This window comes from Carcharhinus amblyrhynchos, chromosome 13, assembly GCF_965287045.1.
Source record: "Carcharhinus amblyrhynchos chromosome 13, sCarAmb.v2.hapA, whole genome shotgun sequence".
In the NCBI taxonomy this organism is placed as follows: Eukaryota; Metazoa; Chordata; class Chondrichthyes; order Carcharhiniformes; family Carcharhinidae; genus Carcharhinus; species Carcharhinus amblyrhynchos.
Window position 1 is genome coordinate 48,274,581 of NC_137336.1, and position 18,821 is coordinate 48,293,401.

The following is an 18,821-nucleotide window of genomic DNA, read 5'->3' on the forward strand; positions in this document are numbered from 1 at the left end:
CCCTCATTTATGATGTCACCAGTTAAATATCCATAGATACTTACAGGCAAGGCTTGTATGGCTACATTTGCCAGGTATTGTATCCCCGCAAAGAATCAATTGAATGCGGGGAAAAAAATTGCAATAAAAAATGGAAAATTAGTTTTGAACGAAGAATGAGTTGAGAAGGAAACAGTGCTGTGACCTTTGATTTCAGCTGAATGTCAGAAGTTCAATAAGCCATTTTGCAAATATCATTAAATTCATGCAACAAGGAATGAATCCTTTCAGAAATAAAATTTACATACAATTACATTGTTCCTTTTCAATTCGTGGATGCAAGAAAATGACGCTACCGCATTGAAAAATATAAACAAGACTTGACTTAGAAGTATGGTTAAAGAAAATTAGAGAAATCACCACCTTTGGAGATAATCTTAACAATTAGCAGCATTTTAAAATCCATACAGAAATGCTCCAAACCAAAAAAATCCTTGCAGGTAATTCAAATGTGTTTTCTTCATCTTCTGTGCTTGTCAGCCATATATTGAATGCAGTTGCTTTTAATCAGTTAGTCACATAATAATAAAGGACACTTTGAAATTTTACATTACATCACCACAGCACCATAGTACACATCCTCCCACATAGATAGATTATTTCAGTCAAAATGATTGTGATTAGAAAGAGAACCAAACCTAGCAGATGCTAAACAAAATTAAGTAAACATCACATCCACTCTAAAATAAATAGCAAAAGTTCATTCATTCCTTTTAATGAATTTTCTGTTCACCAAGAGGAACATTGGTTTTGGTTACTTAAGCACTGTTAGTATCAGGTTAGATGTTGCATAGTAAAGCTGCTTTTTACTCTGGATTAAGAAGAACATTTTTAGAAGTTCCAATATCAACTATCCAATTTGATTTAAATGGTTTGCAGGTCCACGATCATTAGAAATTTGTGCAGACTCATTTATCACAGGATTCCTTGTAGCCAACTGAGGAGACTTTAATTCTGTCAACATAAGGTTGGTTTTGAATCTAAGTTCCACACCTGATAGACAAACTTTTGTACCAATCTTTCCCCATCCTTTGGTTTTAAATCTGTTTTTGAACATTCTGGGATAGCTAATGGAGATTGGATGGTGACTTAAAAGATATGCAATTCAAGTTGGTTAAATAATATTTGAATTGTTTAAGTATCAGTCAATATTGCAAACTATGGTAAATGAATATACAAGGAAACAAATACACTCCAATGGATGTAGAATGGCAAGGGTAGAGGGGGAGGCACAGTGGAGGAAATGAAGAAAGGGATATACATGACATTAGAATCAAGGAAATGTTGAGATGTGGATCGTCAGGAGGTTAGAGAGATGAAGTGACCCAAGGCCATGGGAGGATATAAACACAATTATGGCAATTACTAATTTGAGGCTCTGGGAGCTGGAAGCCAATGTGGATCAGCATAGACCGGTATAGTGATACTGTGGGATAGGACAGGTGCCACAAAGTTTTTTTTTATGAACTAAAAGTTTTGGGGAACGGGTGATAAGAGGAATCAAAGTCTCCTCAGACAGCAATGGAATCAATGAATTTGGAGATGACACAGTCATGGAAGGGGGTTTCAGTGACAAATGAGCGGAGGCAATTTCAAGCAATGTTTAGAGCATTTCTGCAATGATATCTTTACACTCCACTGAATCCAGGATGAAAAGATGGAATTTCTGTGCTATTTGTTACACTACTCAAGCACCAATGTTGTATAATATTAAAACTGCTGACAGTAAATGAGATTGAGCTTTCTTAAAAGGTTCTGACATCTTTGACATTCCTTTGCCTCAGAAAATTTAAGTTGAAATCATCAAATTAAGCAGCTCTTTTTCTAATTTGAAAGAATCATAACCTCAAAAAGGCATATGGTCAACATTTTCTTCAATATTGTCTTAATAAAAAACAAAACCAGGCAGTGTGCAAAACAGGCAGCTTATTGGCTATCACTTGATATTAATTTCAACCCCATTGGATTTGCCTTCTTGACAACCCAGAAAGGTATAATTTGTTGGACACTTACTCTTTAACATTTTCAGAGTAACACTGGTTTTCAGAAAAATACTAAATCCAGTGACTATCATGTTTGCTCCACATAAAACATTCTGCATTCTAGTACTCAAGCAAATGGATAGCTGCTGTAGATTCAACATAGAAGGACAACGTAGCAGAGCAAATTGGTTACTTAATAGCACTGAATTCACTTCCAAGCACAAACAAGTTTTGACATAGACAATTGTAGTAATTTAATTTCATGGAAAATAAATAGTGTACGCTGTGTTAAAGTTGTCTTCGACGACGACATATCCTTCTTTGTAAAAAGACCTATTGTTCTTTGAGCCAAGTTATAGTTAGGCAATTATTAGAATATCCAAAATACAAAAACTACCTCTTCTTGAAGTTTGACTTTATTTAGGTTTTATTTTCCAGTTTCATCAAAATAATAACACTTTCATTGATTGAAACACTTGCAAGACAAGATACCAATACTTTCCTATTAAAACTGTAGTGTCCCTATATTCATGATCTAATTTTAAAAGTCCTAAAGGCATTAGATATCTAGGAATGCAAATTATTTTTAAGAATGTGCTTATTGAGCAACACTGTAGTTTTATTGCACAATTGTCATTGAGATTATAAATTTTAAAATTATCACTATCATTATTTCAAGTATTTAAATACCTAGATATGCTGTCCTTCATTCACAACCTGGAGGTTAAACATTATTCAATTGCCAAGTCCACAAGACATACAACTTATCTAATGGAGAATTATCTTCTGATGCTTTCATTCACTATCTTGGTATATAATTTGAATTGAAACACTCTAATACAATTATGTTTACATGATACTTAACACAGTCACAAAATTTATTTTCTGTTCTATTCTAATTGGCAAGTAGTTGTAAACACAGTAGGAAAAAATATTAATAAGGTGGAATGTAGTAAACACACATTTGATTCATAGTGACGTTTTGTGCTGCATCAGTAAACTGACAAGGTTCACATTGGTAATGATACAAGTTATTTTAGAAACATACTACATAAATGCAGACAGCACAAACTGTTGTCTTTTTTACAGGAACATATGAAACTAATATCAATTAGAATTAATTTAGATTAGTATTTTTAAGTCATTAAATAAGCTTTTTGAAAAAGGTACAAATGGGTTAAGACAAAGAAAAACAGTTCTTAAATTTTGGCACACTGAACTCACTACAAATTGGATTGCTTGGTATTTATCTTCAGTTTGTGCTTTCACAATCCTTTGTTGAAGTAAACATATTCCACTCCAGGACTGATCTCTTGAACTTTGGCCTGAATATCATGCTCAAGATGGCTCACAGACATTGAGCTACAAGAAATTAAACAAAAGGCATCTCAAGACAGTTCAGGCATACAATATCTCACATGAAGTGGCCAAATGTAGATGGAAATAGAACTACGTAATTTTTATTCAAGCTTATACAATGATTCTACACTATGATTTGGTTTAATGTTACATCCTAAATAAAAGCTAAGTCATTGTGGTGCATTCTGTAGACCGACATGCTACTGCTACAATGCAGCTGTAATGACAGAGGTGAATATTCATTTACTGGCAGGGACACAAAAATCAAACAAATGGCTCTGTCCTACAGAGAATGCTTAATATTATGGCTGCATCTATCTGGGAGAATGGTGACTATTCCATTACAAACGGTAGAGACTTGAGGGCCAGCCAAGTGGTGTCTCAGGCATTGGTGATAGGCCACAAGCTGTTCAATTGTACACATGCATTGGAACAGAGGTTAAGATATCCAGTTTTACAGATAGTAATCATCTTGGAGTAGGGTTAAAATTTCACAGCAAAGCAAGTGGGTGGAACAATGACAAATGCAGTTTAATATTTCAAGTGGTTTGCTTTGGATAAAAGAATAGGAAAAGGGGATATAATCTAAGTAGGTAATCAATAGGTAGATGGATAAAGGAATTATTCCTCCTCCATTCGGGAGTATCTTGAAAGTGCAAAAGGCAATCAAAAAGCTTGAGGATGCTTCAGTGGAAGGGATATAAAAAAAAGTGCTACTAAAACACTTAGCAGGCCTCACTGTTTTCAGTTTTGGGCAGCCCACCTAAAACTGACCTTGGATTAACCAAGTGATTTTTGGAATGAAGGAACTGAACTGTAATGATGGAGTAGATAACTTGGAACAAACTCTCTGGAGATGAGTGGTTAAGAATAATCTAATAGAAATGCATAAAATAATGAAGTTACAGGACAAAGTAGGAAATGATTTCTCCCCCCTATAGGTAAGCCGGAACAAAGGAGCAACATCTTAAATTACAAAGAAATCTAGCATTTGTATAACATCTTTCCACAACCTCTGGCTGTCCCAAACATCTTTCCAGCCAATTAAGCATCACTATTAGAATGTAGGAATAGGAGCCAGTTTCTTTCACTGGTAAAACCAGCATTTGTTGCCCAATCCTAAATACTCAAAGGGCCATTTAAAGGGCAGTTGCAAGTCAACCACACTTCTGATTGTCTGGAGTCATGTGTAGACAAGAACAAGGATGGATGGCAGACCTCCTTCCCTAAAGGACATTACTGAGCCAGATGAGTTTTCACAATTGGCAATAGATGTCACTGTCATCACTACTGAGACTAGCTTCATATTCTAGATTTATTAATTGAATTTAAATTCCACCAGCTGTGGTGGCAGGATTTGAACCTATATCCCCAGCCTCTCCAAAGTTTGAACAAAAGTGAATGCTGAAATTTTTTTTCATACAAGGAACTGTGTTTAGAACGCATTGCGCCTATAAGGCTGCTGATGAAAAAAAAACAAGTGCCTCTAAAGGATACGTGCATTTGGAAAGCAATTGATGAGGAAAAACTACCTATTAAGATGAAAAAGATAGCAGTATCATTGCCAACAAAATGGCATTGCAAATAAGCTATGCCAAGTCAGAAGTCAAAAGTGGATTGGCCCTATTACGTTTGGCAAATTCCCATTAGTAAAAATTCCAAAAGTGTGTTTTTATGGTATTAGCCTACAAATAACCAAATTCACTGAATTCAATTTCTTAAATTTAGTCTCAACACCAGGATAAATTCCAACAGGTTTATCCGGTTGGATTTTAACCGGGTGTTGAGACTACTTACTGTGCATACCCCAGTCCAACGCCGGCAACTCCACATCTTAAATTTCCATGGTGTATCCTGGATTGCCAATCTGTATGATAACCACTACACTACCATAACTCAGTCAAATATTTGAAATACCAGAAGCTTGCTACACCTACGAAAATAAAGATTGATGTGGTCAATCTTTCCCTATAAATTTACTGACTTGTTCATCATAGCATTTAAGATTGCACACCATTTATCTGTCCACTGATCAATTTGTTCCATACTTGTCAGCTGTGATTTAGTCATCTTATTGGGATGGATAATTATTCTGCAAAGCCAAATAGATCGTCACAGGCATTTTTGATGACACCCACCAGACTGTTGAAAAAGATAAAACAGGGTGGCATTCGAAAGGGATTCTAGTGTAGCTTGTGATGAGACAAAAAATCATTAATGACCTGACCTTTTGAAGTTTCTGACAGTCACATTTTCAGTTCAACAGTTCACCAGGTATGCTGGAAAATGAAACTGATGTCTCAATGTCACAGGAAAGAAAAGCTGTTATTTAAAATATGGATAATCATCTATTACAGTGAATAGTGAATGCTCAGAACTTAAAGGGATGCAAGCCTGGCACCAAAATTATACATAGACTTGGAACTGGACTGAACTTCTAGATGAAATGGATTATTTTCTGCTTTTTAAAACTTAATATGGAAAACCAACGGACATATGTTTGAACTGTTTTCTTACCTTTTCTGTGGAAACAATGCACAACAAAGTGGTGTGGCAAATACCAAGCTGAAATGAGGAAGATTACCAACAATTAAAATGGACAGAGTACAACCATTTTTCCACGTTTATTTCCCTGCCAATGGATTTGAAATATCCCATACTTAGAAAGTCATCAGGGCATGATAAAAGTTCCGTTAGTATTTTTCACAATACTTGTTCTGAATATTATAGCTACTTTTTTAAAAAAAGTAAATGCGTAATTTATTCAAAAATGTAAACAACATGATAAGCAAAACCTGAAATCAAGTAGCTAGCAGATTCAGCTCAATTCACTTCAGACCCAGGTAAACAGACACACTATTTTAGCTGATCATATGAGTAAATTTTCCAATTTTATGGAAATGTCACAAACGGATTTCTTCTCAATTTGACAGTTGTATGTGGCTGGGTGCAGTCAGGCAGAAACAAAGAGCCAATCACTTTGAATTGCTTCATTCACAAATTACATGCCTTATATCTATGTACCTAACGATGGATACTTCTCTCTCTGAGGAGAAGTTGTTACGTTAAAAGTGACAAAGAATTTCAGTGACATCCTAATATTGTGTAAATTTAACATTTGAGGACTTAAATTACAAAGCAAAACAGGACATGTTTTTACAAAGTAGATACAGCATACAAACAATTAACTGAATAAGGTTATCTTAAAAAAAATCTAATCCTAAAACAAAACTTTTTTTTTCCAAAGCAAAGGTTTGCTTTATAGCGTGTAGTGAGATGCAAATTGACAAAATGTTCTTCACTGCATCCATTTCATCAAACAATAACTATGACATACTTATGACATTCTTGCTGAGGGTATTATTTTCGGGTACAAAATGGCATCTTGAAGACTCCGTCAAGTCTGTGCAGTTTGACAATAAGAGGACTCACTCTTGGTGAATGTAATAACATTACTAAATGCCCATTTTAAAATAAAGAGTCTTTTTCCAAATCATTTCTTCAATTATCTTTTCCACTACTAGACAAAAAAAACTTCTACTCACCAGACTCCCACCAAACCCACTTGAATTGGTGCACTCATCCAAGGAAACCTCTACAAGAGTGCAAATATCAATTCAATTTTGTAAATTTAGACAGAAATATCAGTGCTGTTACAGTATTTCATGAACTCCAAGGCACCAACAAGCTAGCCATTATTTTGTATTGGAGACACAGATCCATGTGAAGGAAGCATCAACTTATTAATGACTTTTGTAAGGACTGGATAAATGTAATTGCAAACATAGCCACTGCAGTCAACGTGAGCAGCTTGATTCTGAAAGCTTAATTAATCCTCTTTTTGCTAATGTTGTTCCCTTTTCAACACACTTTCTTCTTGAAATGGATTTGATTGGTGCTCACATCCTCCAATACCTGCACTGAAGGTGTCAAACATGAACCCCAATACAGAGTGCCATTCAATATATCATTTATGTATTAAATGAGACATCTCTGATGCGATTTTACAGAATAAAATCAGATATAACATATCTTGGAGGATTGTGGGGCTGGAGAGGTTACAGAGATAGCTGTGGTAGAATTTAACCTCATGGAGGGATTTGAAAATAAGGATGAGAATTTTAAATTCAAGACGCTGCTTAACTGAGAGCCAACCAATGTAGGTGGATGATGAGTGAACAGGGCTTTGAGCAAGTTGGGACATGGGAAATAAACTTGAGGTCATCCAAAGTTCTGTGTTAAGTAGAATAAGGGAGACCAGCCAGAACAGCACTGAAATAATGAAGCCGAATACCTAGAGGTAACAAAGGCATGGATAAATGTTTCAGGTGCAGGCAAACTGAGGTAGAGGGAGGAGGAGTTGGGCATTGTTAGGGGAAGTAGAAATAGGCGATCTTTGTGATGGTGTGGATCAGGATCAAATTTGACACCAAGATTGTGAACAGTATGGTTCACCTTCAGACAATTTCCATTACAAGGGGTGCTGTTAACGGCAAACATTTCAGGAACTTTGAAGAGCAAGAATCAAAACTATATCCATTCAGTCCCCAACAATGAATAACCATGCTCAAACATTCATCACCGTCAAGCTGTTCCCACAACAATTTTTTTTTAATCCTCTCTTTGCCTTAGATAGTGTAGTAGACCCAAGAGTCTTAAAATACTTTGGTTCTGATTTTAACTTAGTATATGCCAATGGGTTTTGTCCTCTGTATCCGTTGTGATAGCCACGAAGGATCATTAATAAATCTCCCTATGGTCTTTGTGCAATAAAGCTGCCTTATTGAGCATTTGGAGGCTCACCCAAAGGAAAACAGGGATTTTAAAATCTTTTACTCTTTCTGGACTGTGTTTCTACCTGACTCTAAGCCATAGGCGCATCCCTTTCCTCTGGTGCATAATAAAGGATGTTGGAGAGGGAAAAATTATGTTTGACCAAATTGGCAATGAGGAGAATTTATTTTTTCCTCTATCAATGCCTCCAGGATCCTTTCGGACGCGAAGTGAAGGTATTCTCAAATTGAGAAGGGTTGGTGGTTGTATTTGGTGTGAAGTAGTTCCATCAATGCATCTATGATTTTTACTGTTACTGGCCATAAACCCTTATTGGGCCTCTTCAGAGGACAAAGCAATTCTCCCAACACCTCTGCTTGGATACAATGCTGGGCCTTGATAATGGTGGCTTATAAATATCTTCTGGAACATTGCCCTGGAACCTAGGTAACTAATATCGATGCACTGAGTCACCTCTCATTGCCCGCAAGCCTGGATCCTTTACTAGCATTGGGAGAGGTTGTGACGACTCTGAACTTTTGAGGTCTTGCCAAAGTCAGCAAGGCAGGTTGAAGCCCAGATCCAATAAGATCCAGTCGTATCCAAAATAAGGCACGTTATCCCATGCAGTGGATTCAATTAACAGCATTGATCCTATATGGTGGATTCTGTTATAGGAAACCAGTACACCCTGTATCCTATGTTTACTGTCACAATTTCTCAGAAGTTGTGGAGTCCTCTGAAGAAATGAAACCCTATCTCATTAAAGAACTTAGTATTGAGGACTGGTTCATTCTTTGGGGGTCTTGAGTAATTGTTCCAGCCCCAGGACAACGTCCAATATTAATAGAACCACACAATGGGGGTGCCAAAAGGATGCTGGCTAGGAGTTACGTCTGATGGCCATGTGGACTCTGTGGGCCCCTCTACGGGTTCCATGTTTTTATTTATGGTGGAGAAGTGGTTGGAAGTGTACCAAGCTACAATTGAGAAATTTTGACAAAGCTTCAAGATACATGGAATACCAGAAGTCCTAGTTTCCGATAAAAGCATGGCCTCTACTAGCAATTTTTTTTCAGAACTTCGTGCTTTCCAGTGGTATCCGATACATCCGGATTGCACCCTTTATCCGTTGCCAAATGGACTGGCACAACTGGCAGTTCAACTTTCAAAAAAATGGTATGAACCACCACTGGCACCCAGAGACTAAAGTGGCACAATTTTTGTTCGATTACAGGACCACACTGCACACAACAACAGGCATTGCCCCAGTGTTAATGGGATGATGCTTTGTACCACATTAAGCCTGCTATTCCCAAACTTGGCAGGTAGGGTGGAGTCCCAACTGGAAAATCAAAGAAGGGCAAGAATAGAAAAAACTTTTGCAATGTGTCTCTGGATCATTATAGAGAAAACAGGACCCTGATCTTACAAGGTCAAACTTCAGAGTAAAGCAAGGTAAAGTCACCATAGTCCCTTATGACCACAGGCTGCTCTCCCCTTTGATGGGGACATTTGACTGGTGGTGATTTAACCTAAGGATCACCTCACCTCAGCAGAGGGGTAAGGCGGGCCTTCATGAACAGCCTCACCTAGTACGGGAAGCCAGTACAGAGCAACAGTGTGGGTTCAAAGTTCAGGATGACACCTTAAAAAAGCACTTGGGCCAGGGAGTCGCTGCCTCAGCAGGCCACACTAATGGCCATGGGGATAAGCCACATGTTCTCAGCTTGATGCTGACTCTGCGTTAAACCCTGCAGATAGCGACGGCATGGACTTCAATGGAGGCTGAAGAAGTAGGCCTCCAAGCTCAAGCAGAAGCTGAAGAGACACCCGCATCAGTAATCCTGCAATGCTCCCTCCAGAAGAGATGGTCCCCTGTTTGGTTTATATCACATGACCCAGACCTGTCTTCGCTGGAACTGTGACTGAACGCCAAGCGTCAGAAAGCTTCTCCTTGCGGTGGGAGTGCTGGGAGAGATGTGGACCTAAGGGATGAGGAATATTATGACGGCCATAAGGGATCATCAATAGATGTCCTGTGAGTTTTGTGGTGTATGAACTGCCTTACTGAGCAAGTAGCGATTCGCTCAATGAGAAACAGTCAGCGGGGTTTTAAACCTGTTACTTTACCCAAACTGCGGTTGTAGGTCCTGAGGTGAAGACAACCTGATTGTAAACTGCAGGTATGGCCCTTTCCTTTTGTGCACAATAAAGGGTGGTAATGGGAAACTGGTGTTTGGCTGAATTACTACAGTATTTCAATTATTTGACTGCTCCCATAATTGCTTTTACTTCACTTGTGCATTGTTTTTTGAACCTAAATTACAAACTAAAGCTGTGATGAAAAGGTATTCATGTACAGTACTTGTTTTTATCTTAGTTCGTTACAACTTTTCATGCATTTTAAGATTAAACAGTCAGTAGTATAATGGATGAATAGCTTCATTTTATTTTAAACATAGGAAGCAAATGGAATATTGCTGGATAGTAAAACTATTAGAATGGTTCCACAAACTGAGTATAAAAAAAAACTTACCTTTAAGAAGGCTTTCCTTTCCAAGGTATTCATTATAAACGGAGGGATAGCTGAAAAAAGGTCATTTAATAAAATATAATCACAACTAAAATAACAAAAAAAAGCAGATATCTTTGGTGACAATAAGAGATAAGCACACCTCTAATGTTTTGGATTCTAGTCCAATGTAACGACTATAAAAGTTTTAGGATTGACATATACAACAGATGTTGTATTCCATCAATAAGGGCATGCAAATTTTCTAGCATTCTAAGCCTTTGGTAAAAAGTTGGTGGAACCTATAAGAAATGCTCAAATTAACATTTCCATTTTCCACTTGCCACCTGGAAGCTTTGCCTGCATTAAAGTTTTAAAATTTAGTTTATTTATTCATGTCACTAGTAGGCTTACATTAACACTGCAATGAAGTTATTGTGAAAACCCCTTGTTGCCACACTCTGGCACCTACTCAGGTACACTGAGGGAAAATTTAGCATGGCCAATGCACCTAACCAGCATGTACTTCGGACTGTGGGAGGAAACTGGTGCACCCAGAGAAAATCCACACAGACAAGTAAAACATTCAGACTTCGCACAGTGACCCAAGCAGGGAATTGAACCCAGGTTCCTGGCGCTGTGAGGCAGCAGCGCTAACCCCCACTGTGCCACCATGCTGTCCAATACTTGAAACTCAAGGCAAAGAATCATGTGATCACAGAAGACTTTGGTAAAATGGGAATTTTATTAATACTATTAAGATTGTCATAGAAATATACTAACACTTTGCAGTAAGAAACTAAATTAGCAAGTGTGCACAGAACCATTTGCTTCCTCACTTTGCGTCAACTTTCTCCAACAGCTCCTGAACAAATAAAAGATTCCGTTTAAAGTGAATCAGTTGTTGTCCTGACATTCTTAACTGAATCCAATTTTTATCTATTTTGTTATTTATCAAGCTAACTGGTCTCCTTGGTCTTTGTGCAGAGCCAGTGGCAAATAGGAAAATAGATAGGGTTCAAACTAAACATATGGCAGGTATTGGGAACAGCATTCTTATCTGCACTTTTATTTGACAGCTCTCAAAAGCACAGATCTACATTTCTGTATATACAATTCATTAAGTTCCTCTGCTTCTCTGGGTCCCTAATTCCTGTATGGTCTTGCTGTAGAGGGCTGAGTTGTGAATGTCTCAAAGATCCTTGCCAACGGTGGTCCATATGACTTGCGAGTCAGCTGGGGTTCTTTTCCCGTCCTGCCCGCCATGGAATCATAGAAAGCAGGGGGTGGACCACACAAAGATCCACTGACTGTGCGTGGAATTTTCTGGTATTGGAGCAAGGCCAGAAAATCCTGCCCAGTGTGTTTTTATAGTCAAAGACAGACACCAATGTTAGAGTTTTGCTATCTCATTCAAGAGAGTCACTAGCTTGCCATTCAAATTCAGGCCAAGATCCACCCACAGAAGCTAACTGAGTTTGAATGACAGGCGAAGGTGGACCTTCTGAATTCCACTAATAGCAAATGCTAACTTCACCAACGAATGCTAAATCTGATAGCAACCCAACATTGTATCTGAATTTTGAAATTAAAAAGTCAGAAAAATAACTGGTTAAAAATTTACTTCAAAATGGAATTTATTTCGTAAAATATAATTGGCATGCAAATATTTTAAAATGATAATTTATCATAATGATTGCCTGCAGTAAATGTGGAATAAGCAAGTGTTTCCAACATCAAAGAGCAACATTTATGAAAGCTGCACAGCAGGAACCTCTGAACAACAAAACAATATTTGTTGTTTGCCTGTATTTATACAAGGTATTTATACAACACCTTGTATAAATACAGAAATAAAAGACAGAAATTTGTTTAACTGGAGTGACTTGAAGTCAGTTTATTAAAACTGTTTACTTTTAATACTATGACGCAACAGGTAGCGCCCTGCCTCCAAGTCAGAAGTTGTGGGTTCAAGTCCCACTTAATAGCCAAAATGACTTCACTCAAACAAATTGATTCTCAACCTGCAAACGTTCCAACACATGCCAATAGCTGAAGGCAAAAGGAGATTCCTGGTCAGTCACTTGATTGTTAACTATGAGGCGAGATTGGGCAAATTGGGGTTGTTCTCCCTGGAAAGACAGAACGAGGGGAGACTGAATAGAAGTGTATAAGATTATGAAGGGTATAGAGTGAACAGTGGGGAGCCTTTTCCCAGGTTGGATGTGAAAATCACAAGGGGTCACAGGCTCAAGGTGAGAGGGGCGAGGTATAATTCAGATGTTACAGGGATGTTTTTCCACACAAGGGTTGTGGGGGCCTGGAATGCACTGCCAAGTAGGGTGGTGGAGGCAGACACGCTAGGGTTGTTTAAGACTTACCTAGATAGGCACATGAGCAGACTAGAGATGGAGGGATACTCCAAAATGTTCTAGTTGGAGATCAAGAGCCTCAGGACGTTCCTGGGAATTAATAGATTCCTATCGGTTGTCCAACAAATTTTAAGGCTCACCTGTCTCTTACATTGGAGCTATTGGGGATCTTCCATTAATGTCTTATAGGCTGTTGTGTGTTTATTGATGTCTCTTTTTTTAAACATCCACAGGCGATTCGGTCCGCCTTGTTGGCCAACAAGGGGCATACACACGGTGGGTTGTGCGAGGGCTGCTCTTGGATGTTGCTTCGAGAATTGCCTAGTGCTTCATGTCGTTAGTGTACACTTAAACTGGACCAATTGATGGGCAACACGACAGCTCGGTGACTATCACTGTTTGCTGTGCAGTTACAGGGACCCGGGTCGGATCTCCGGCATGGGTCAAAGTCTGTGGGAGTTTGCACATTCTCCCCGTGCTTGCGTGGGTTTTCTCCACGTGGTCCGGTTTCCTCCCACACTCCAAAAACGTGCTTTTAGGCTGATTGGTGTTAATAAATTGTCCCTAAATTGGATCTCCCTTAATCTGGTGCACAGATAATTCCCTAAATTTGCCACCCCTTTATTGTGGAGTCCACTAGATGTAGACAAAAGTCATAGGGAAAAGGAGGATTGGAATAAGGCACTCTGAGTATTAAAATGGGCGGCGCGGGCTTGTGAGGCCAAAGGGCCTGTTTCCTGTACTGTGCTGTTCTTTGGAAAAAGTTGCAACTTCTACCATCACAATCCATAGCTCTAGAATGCCAAATGCATGTAAAGGTGCATTTTGCCTCAGGAACTCTGATTCCCAGTGATCTCTAACACAGTACTTTCAGTACTACTGACCCATGCCAGGAGCAGCCATGAGGATCCTAGAAATGACCACTTGTACAATGGCCTGTTGAGCAGCTTTTGTTGATTCTCCTAGTCGGTTGCCATTCTCATCCGTTACTGGTATTCCATGTTTCAATTCTCTGTGGAATGAAAGTAGACTGAAGTGTTTTTGGAATGTTTGGTTTCACAAATTTAAAAGCACCATGGTGAAAGGCTTTTTTGTTTAGGTGGAGCAAAAATAAACACCAGATCACAATTTTATATTTTTGTATCTGACGTTCATAACAATGGAAAAGTTTAGATGATTACATTTTCTGTGCTTCCTCAAATTTGTACCTATCTGCTCATTCATTGGAAAAAGGCAGCTTACTTACAGCAATTTAAAAATAGCAATTTTCTGAACATTCATCCACTTTTCTGAAATGTAGATTCAGTATGATCCTGGCACCTTTTGGTCTGTGAAGCCACATTAAATAAGCGGATGCAAAGATTTTCAGAAGCTTAAAATCATGCAATACTGATAAACATATTACTCAGTCTGTTAAATGAATGGAATGCCATTACAGTATAAATGGTGAGCAGAAATCAGTTTTTTAAAAAAGGAAGTATTAAAGAGAAGTTAAAATTCAGCGTTCCCATTGTACGGCCAACAATGGGAGAGTTAAAAAGGGAAAATGTCATCTTAAAAATATTCTCAATTAAGCGGCCTTTTACAAAGTTCAGGAGTATCCTCCTCTCAGAATGCAGCAAATGATGACAGGCATGTCATTTTTCACAAAGCACTTAGGTTGTTCTTACTGGGGTTTTGCAGCATTCTGATCACTTTAAGGCAATTGACAGTTTTGTGAATGTCCTCAAATCTTTCCAGGAACGTCACTTATAGAAAGAGAGAGGTAATAGGGCTACTATTATTAAAAAAAAGGCGTCTCTCAGGAATTGCTCATCATGACTGCCACTTGATTTTGGAGAAATGCCTGAACTCTGCTTGAAATCACTCAGTGAAAATCTGGAATTGGATCGCCCACTGTATGGTGCAATATGCCATCCCTAGAATTATTTCATTTTGAAATTTGTTTTACTGCTATTGAGACAGTACATGGAAAACTTACCTTTGTCTCATTAAAGGGATATTTATACAGTTGGCAGCAGCCACTGCAGCAAATGGAACAAAGCGTCCTATTAGAGGTGTCACACGCTGTATAGAAGAAATGGATCATTAATTACTTGTTCTATAAGAACTAAGGGATTCAGTCCAAATCTTCATTATTGTGTTTATACAAATGTCTAAATATTACAAGTTTTGTCACCTGAATGTTTCCCTTATCCATAATAGTGCTCATTATGTTGCTCTTATCAAATGGAGAATGACTAAAGAATTAGAGTACTAAAGAATGCATAAAAAAAATTCCTGAGAAATGCAACTGGAATTGGACTCCATGTTGTATTATATTCTCACAAAGCGTACTGATGCAAATGAAGCTATTTTTTAAATTTAATCTTGATATTCCTTGCAATTAAATTTTATGTGGCATGTGAATCATTCTTGTATTTCACAATTTATATAGGTTTCCTTAAGTTGCAAATCCACACTAGGTGTTTGTCAAGCATCATTAATTGCATATTAGAAAACACACTCAAATTAAAGAAAGCAGAGTTAAAAAAAAATTGGAACATCTGAAGGAATTGAAGAACACTCATACAAAGAGCAAAACTATTTTTGCATTGAAGTTCACATACGTGCTTAGTGGGTAAATATGTTGGCATGTGAAATAATAGGGCAGAAGTTTTATGTTCAACCCAACCCAAGTTAGCCGCAGCTAGGCACAACATTAACAATTAGGTTCAGGATTCCTGCACGAGGAAGGAGTAAGGTCATCTAGGATTCTGTTCTTGATTATTATACAATATCTTCCAATCAAGTACACAATAGGCAAAAATAGGATCAAATTAGCTCCAAATTGCTTGCTGATGTTTTCTGAATCTTTAAGCACAAAATATTTTCAATCTTTCCCTTCAAATCCTTCTATATTTTTGAACATTTGTTAGATCTCTCCTTCACTTTTTCTGCTCCTTGAATACAACATTAGCTTTTCCATGATTACATTGACTCTCTCCTGGCATCACCCTCATGAAATTGGCAACACCTTTTCCATAGCACCAAAATCCAAAAACAGATAAAATATGCAAGTATCAGAAATTAATGATACCTTAGTTAGTGAATTAAGGCCAAGAGCTGTTGCTACTGCACCTGTTGTAGCAGAGACATAGGCTGTACCAAGCTGGCTGTATTTTAAACAGGAGATAAAATAAGAAATCATAATTGTAACAATGCCCTTAAGACTTCTAGAACAAAATCTAAATATCAATTTAACTATGATGAAAACACTACACTGTTGTAATACTAATATATGAAAGCTCAGTTTTGTTTACATTAATTTTATTTTGATCAACAAAACCATCATTTGGTTGGTAGCATATGAAGTACAGTCCAAAACAGAAACTTGTGACAATGCTTTACATCAATCTTAATGGAAACACAACTTACCCTACAGTTATCGGAGCATCTCCACTTCTGTTAGTATAGTTTACAATAGCATTGAAGGACTGATTAATCCATTGCCAGAAAACCACTGCTGGAGTTGTTCTATAATCAAATCAATAGGAAACATTACAGTTAATATTTAGTTATAAAAATAGAACTGGCCTGAGTTTTTCAGACAGCAGGGTCATTTCCTGCCATCTAAAGAATTAATGGAGAACACAAGCCCGCCGACTCTGTGCCAAAGGAATTTCATGCTCAAAGAAGCATTAAGTGATTACAGGCAGGACTGCTGCCCTTCACTCCAGAGAAAGCCCTGCCTTAGAGCAATCGGATTGGTCAGCAGCCTTCCAATCCCTGCAGCAACAATGCTGTAGTGGAAAGAAGGAAAACACAGATGAATGTAGGAGCACAGGTCTGGACATCAGAGGCCCAGTTAAGCAAAAGCAGGTTCCAGGGTGTGTAGGGATGGCCTAGGGAGCCATGAAGGTGGTAACTGGGGTCTTGGCAAATAGTGGGTTGTGTGGGGATGGGGGAAATAGGAGAAAAGCAGGAAGAGGGGTTCGGGGCCACCAGGGCAGAGGCACTTGTCTTCAGAAGGGGGTTTCTGATGGAGGTGTTCCCCCATCCCGCCCCTCTGATGTTCAGGCATCTCCCAGTTAAGTTCAATTCTCCTGCCAGCCCAAATATTGGATATTATGGATCTCAATTGGGACAATGGCAGACCTCCCATCAGGGACCTTACTCACCTAGTGTAAAATCACTCAGTAGTTGGAACAGGCGGGAATCTGGAGGGAATTTCATCCCTTCAATTACATGCCTAAAAATCCACCGGGGGAGGGGTGTAAAGTTCAGCCCGTTTCGGAAAATTAATAAGGCAATTGGTCAATTTCCATATCGGATCACAGTTGTCTCTAAACCTGTATTTTGGTCATTTCTTTATCTGCATTGCAATAAACAGAAACACTGTCAAAAAGAAAAGTGATTGATGACTTTTAGCTCCATGAAATTTCACCAGTGTTAAAGATGAGGTATATCTGGAATTAATGATTTGCCTGAAGTTGCAAGAGGAAAGATTGGAGGTGGTAGGCAGTAGGGGGCTAAAGGACAAAATAAGTTTGAAAATGTTAAGATCACTTTGAAAAAATGAGACAGATTAAGAGATGGGTTATGACTTCAATATTGTAAAGATACAGGAAGTAGGAAACAAGTGCAGCAGAGAGGAAAAGAAAGAAAAGCACTAGCCAATGTAGCACAATGAATTAGTAACCTGTGCCTTGTAATGTGGTGGAAGCAGCTTACTTTGAAAATTCAATATTTCAGGAAGTTAATAATCTAAACAAATCATGGAAAAATTTATCACATTACTAAAGAACAAATGCCATAGGAAAATATTATTTGATACCTTTCAAGAAACTTTTATCAAGTTCTTCCTCATATAGCCATGTCACCTATCAGCATAGTAATGTAATGTTACAGTATTATCGGTAGTATTGTAATTCTGAGATGGATTAAAACTGCTCAAAAACAACTACTTGTATTCATACAGTATGTAATGCAGAAATGACCTATGGTCTTCTCAGGAGCAATATCAAACAAAATTTGACACTCAACCATGTATGGAAGTATGGGGGTAGATGAAGAAAAGGTGGTCAACAGGACAGGTTTTAAGAAACACTTTAAAGGAGCGGAGAAAGGTAGAGGGGTGAAGAGGTTTAGGAAAAGAATTCATGGTGTTTGAAAACTTAAAAGTTCCTGAATGATGCAATGAGCAGGGTGCATAAAAATGGAAATAAATGTAACATATTGGAATTCCAAAAGCCATTCAATAAGGTGTTACATGTAAGGTTACTGCATGGTATTGGGGTAATGAATTACATAGTTAGAGAATCAGGGTGAATGGATCATTTTCAGATTGTCAAATCAAAACCAGTAGGTTGCCTCAGGTATCAGTGCTGGTGGCTCAACTACTTACAATTCATATTAATGATTTGGATGAGTGGACTAAATGTATTATAGTCAAATTAAATGATGATAGAAGGATAGGTATAAGATGTAAGGAGGATAGAGTCTGCAAAGAACTATGGATCAGTTAAGTGAGTGGGCAGAGATTTGACAAAGGGAGTATAAAGTAAAAAAATGTGAGGCAATCCACTTTAGTAGGAATAATATAAAAGCAGAAAATTAGTTAAATGAAGAGATTACAGAATTCTGTACAGCAGGGAATCTGGATATCTTCATACACGAAACACAGCTATAGCATGTGGGTTCAGAAAGGGAAAAGATGACTTTTTGGAATATAAAGGTAGGGAAGCCTAAGACTGTACCTAGAGTACAGTGCACAAAGTTTTAAGGAGGGATATATTTGTA

At 38.0% G+C, this 18,821-nt stretch overlaps 1 protein-coding gene across 3 annotated transcripts in view; it reads right to left on the reverse strand.

Annotated features, from left to right (window-relative positions):
* Positions 1–2,421: 2,421 nt before the first annotated feature.
* The window catches only part of LOC145351896 (sideroflexin-1), an 80,060-nt gene continuing 63,660 nt past the window's right edge, over positions 2,422–18,821 (reverse strand). For all 3 annotated transcript variants that reach the window (XM_080201667.1, XM_080201664.1, XM_080201665.1), the window contains 8 exons: positions 16,458–16,556; positions 16,120–16,195; positions 15,022–15,107; positions 13,925–14,052; positions 10,693–10,742; positions 6,926–6,975; positions 5,898–5,945; positions 2,422–3,383 (listed from right to left, as the gene is read on the reverse strand). In XM_080201667.1, the coding sequence (XP_080057793.1) occupies positions 3,287–3,383; positions 5,898–5,945; positions 6,926–6,975; positions 10,693–10,742; positions 13,925–14,052; positions 15,022–15,107; positions 16,120–16,195; positions 16,458–16,556 (634 nt within the window). In that variant the 3' untranslated portion in view covers positions 2,422–3,286. The remainder of the gene's footprint in view (positions 3,384–5,897; positions 5,946–6,925; positions 6,976–10,692; positions 10,743–13,924; positions 14,053–15,021; positions 15,108–16,119; positions 16,196–16,457; positions 16,557–18,821) is intronic.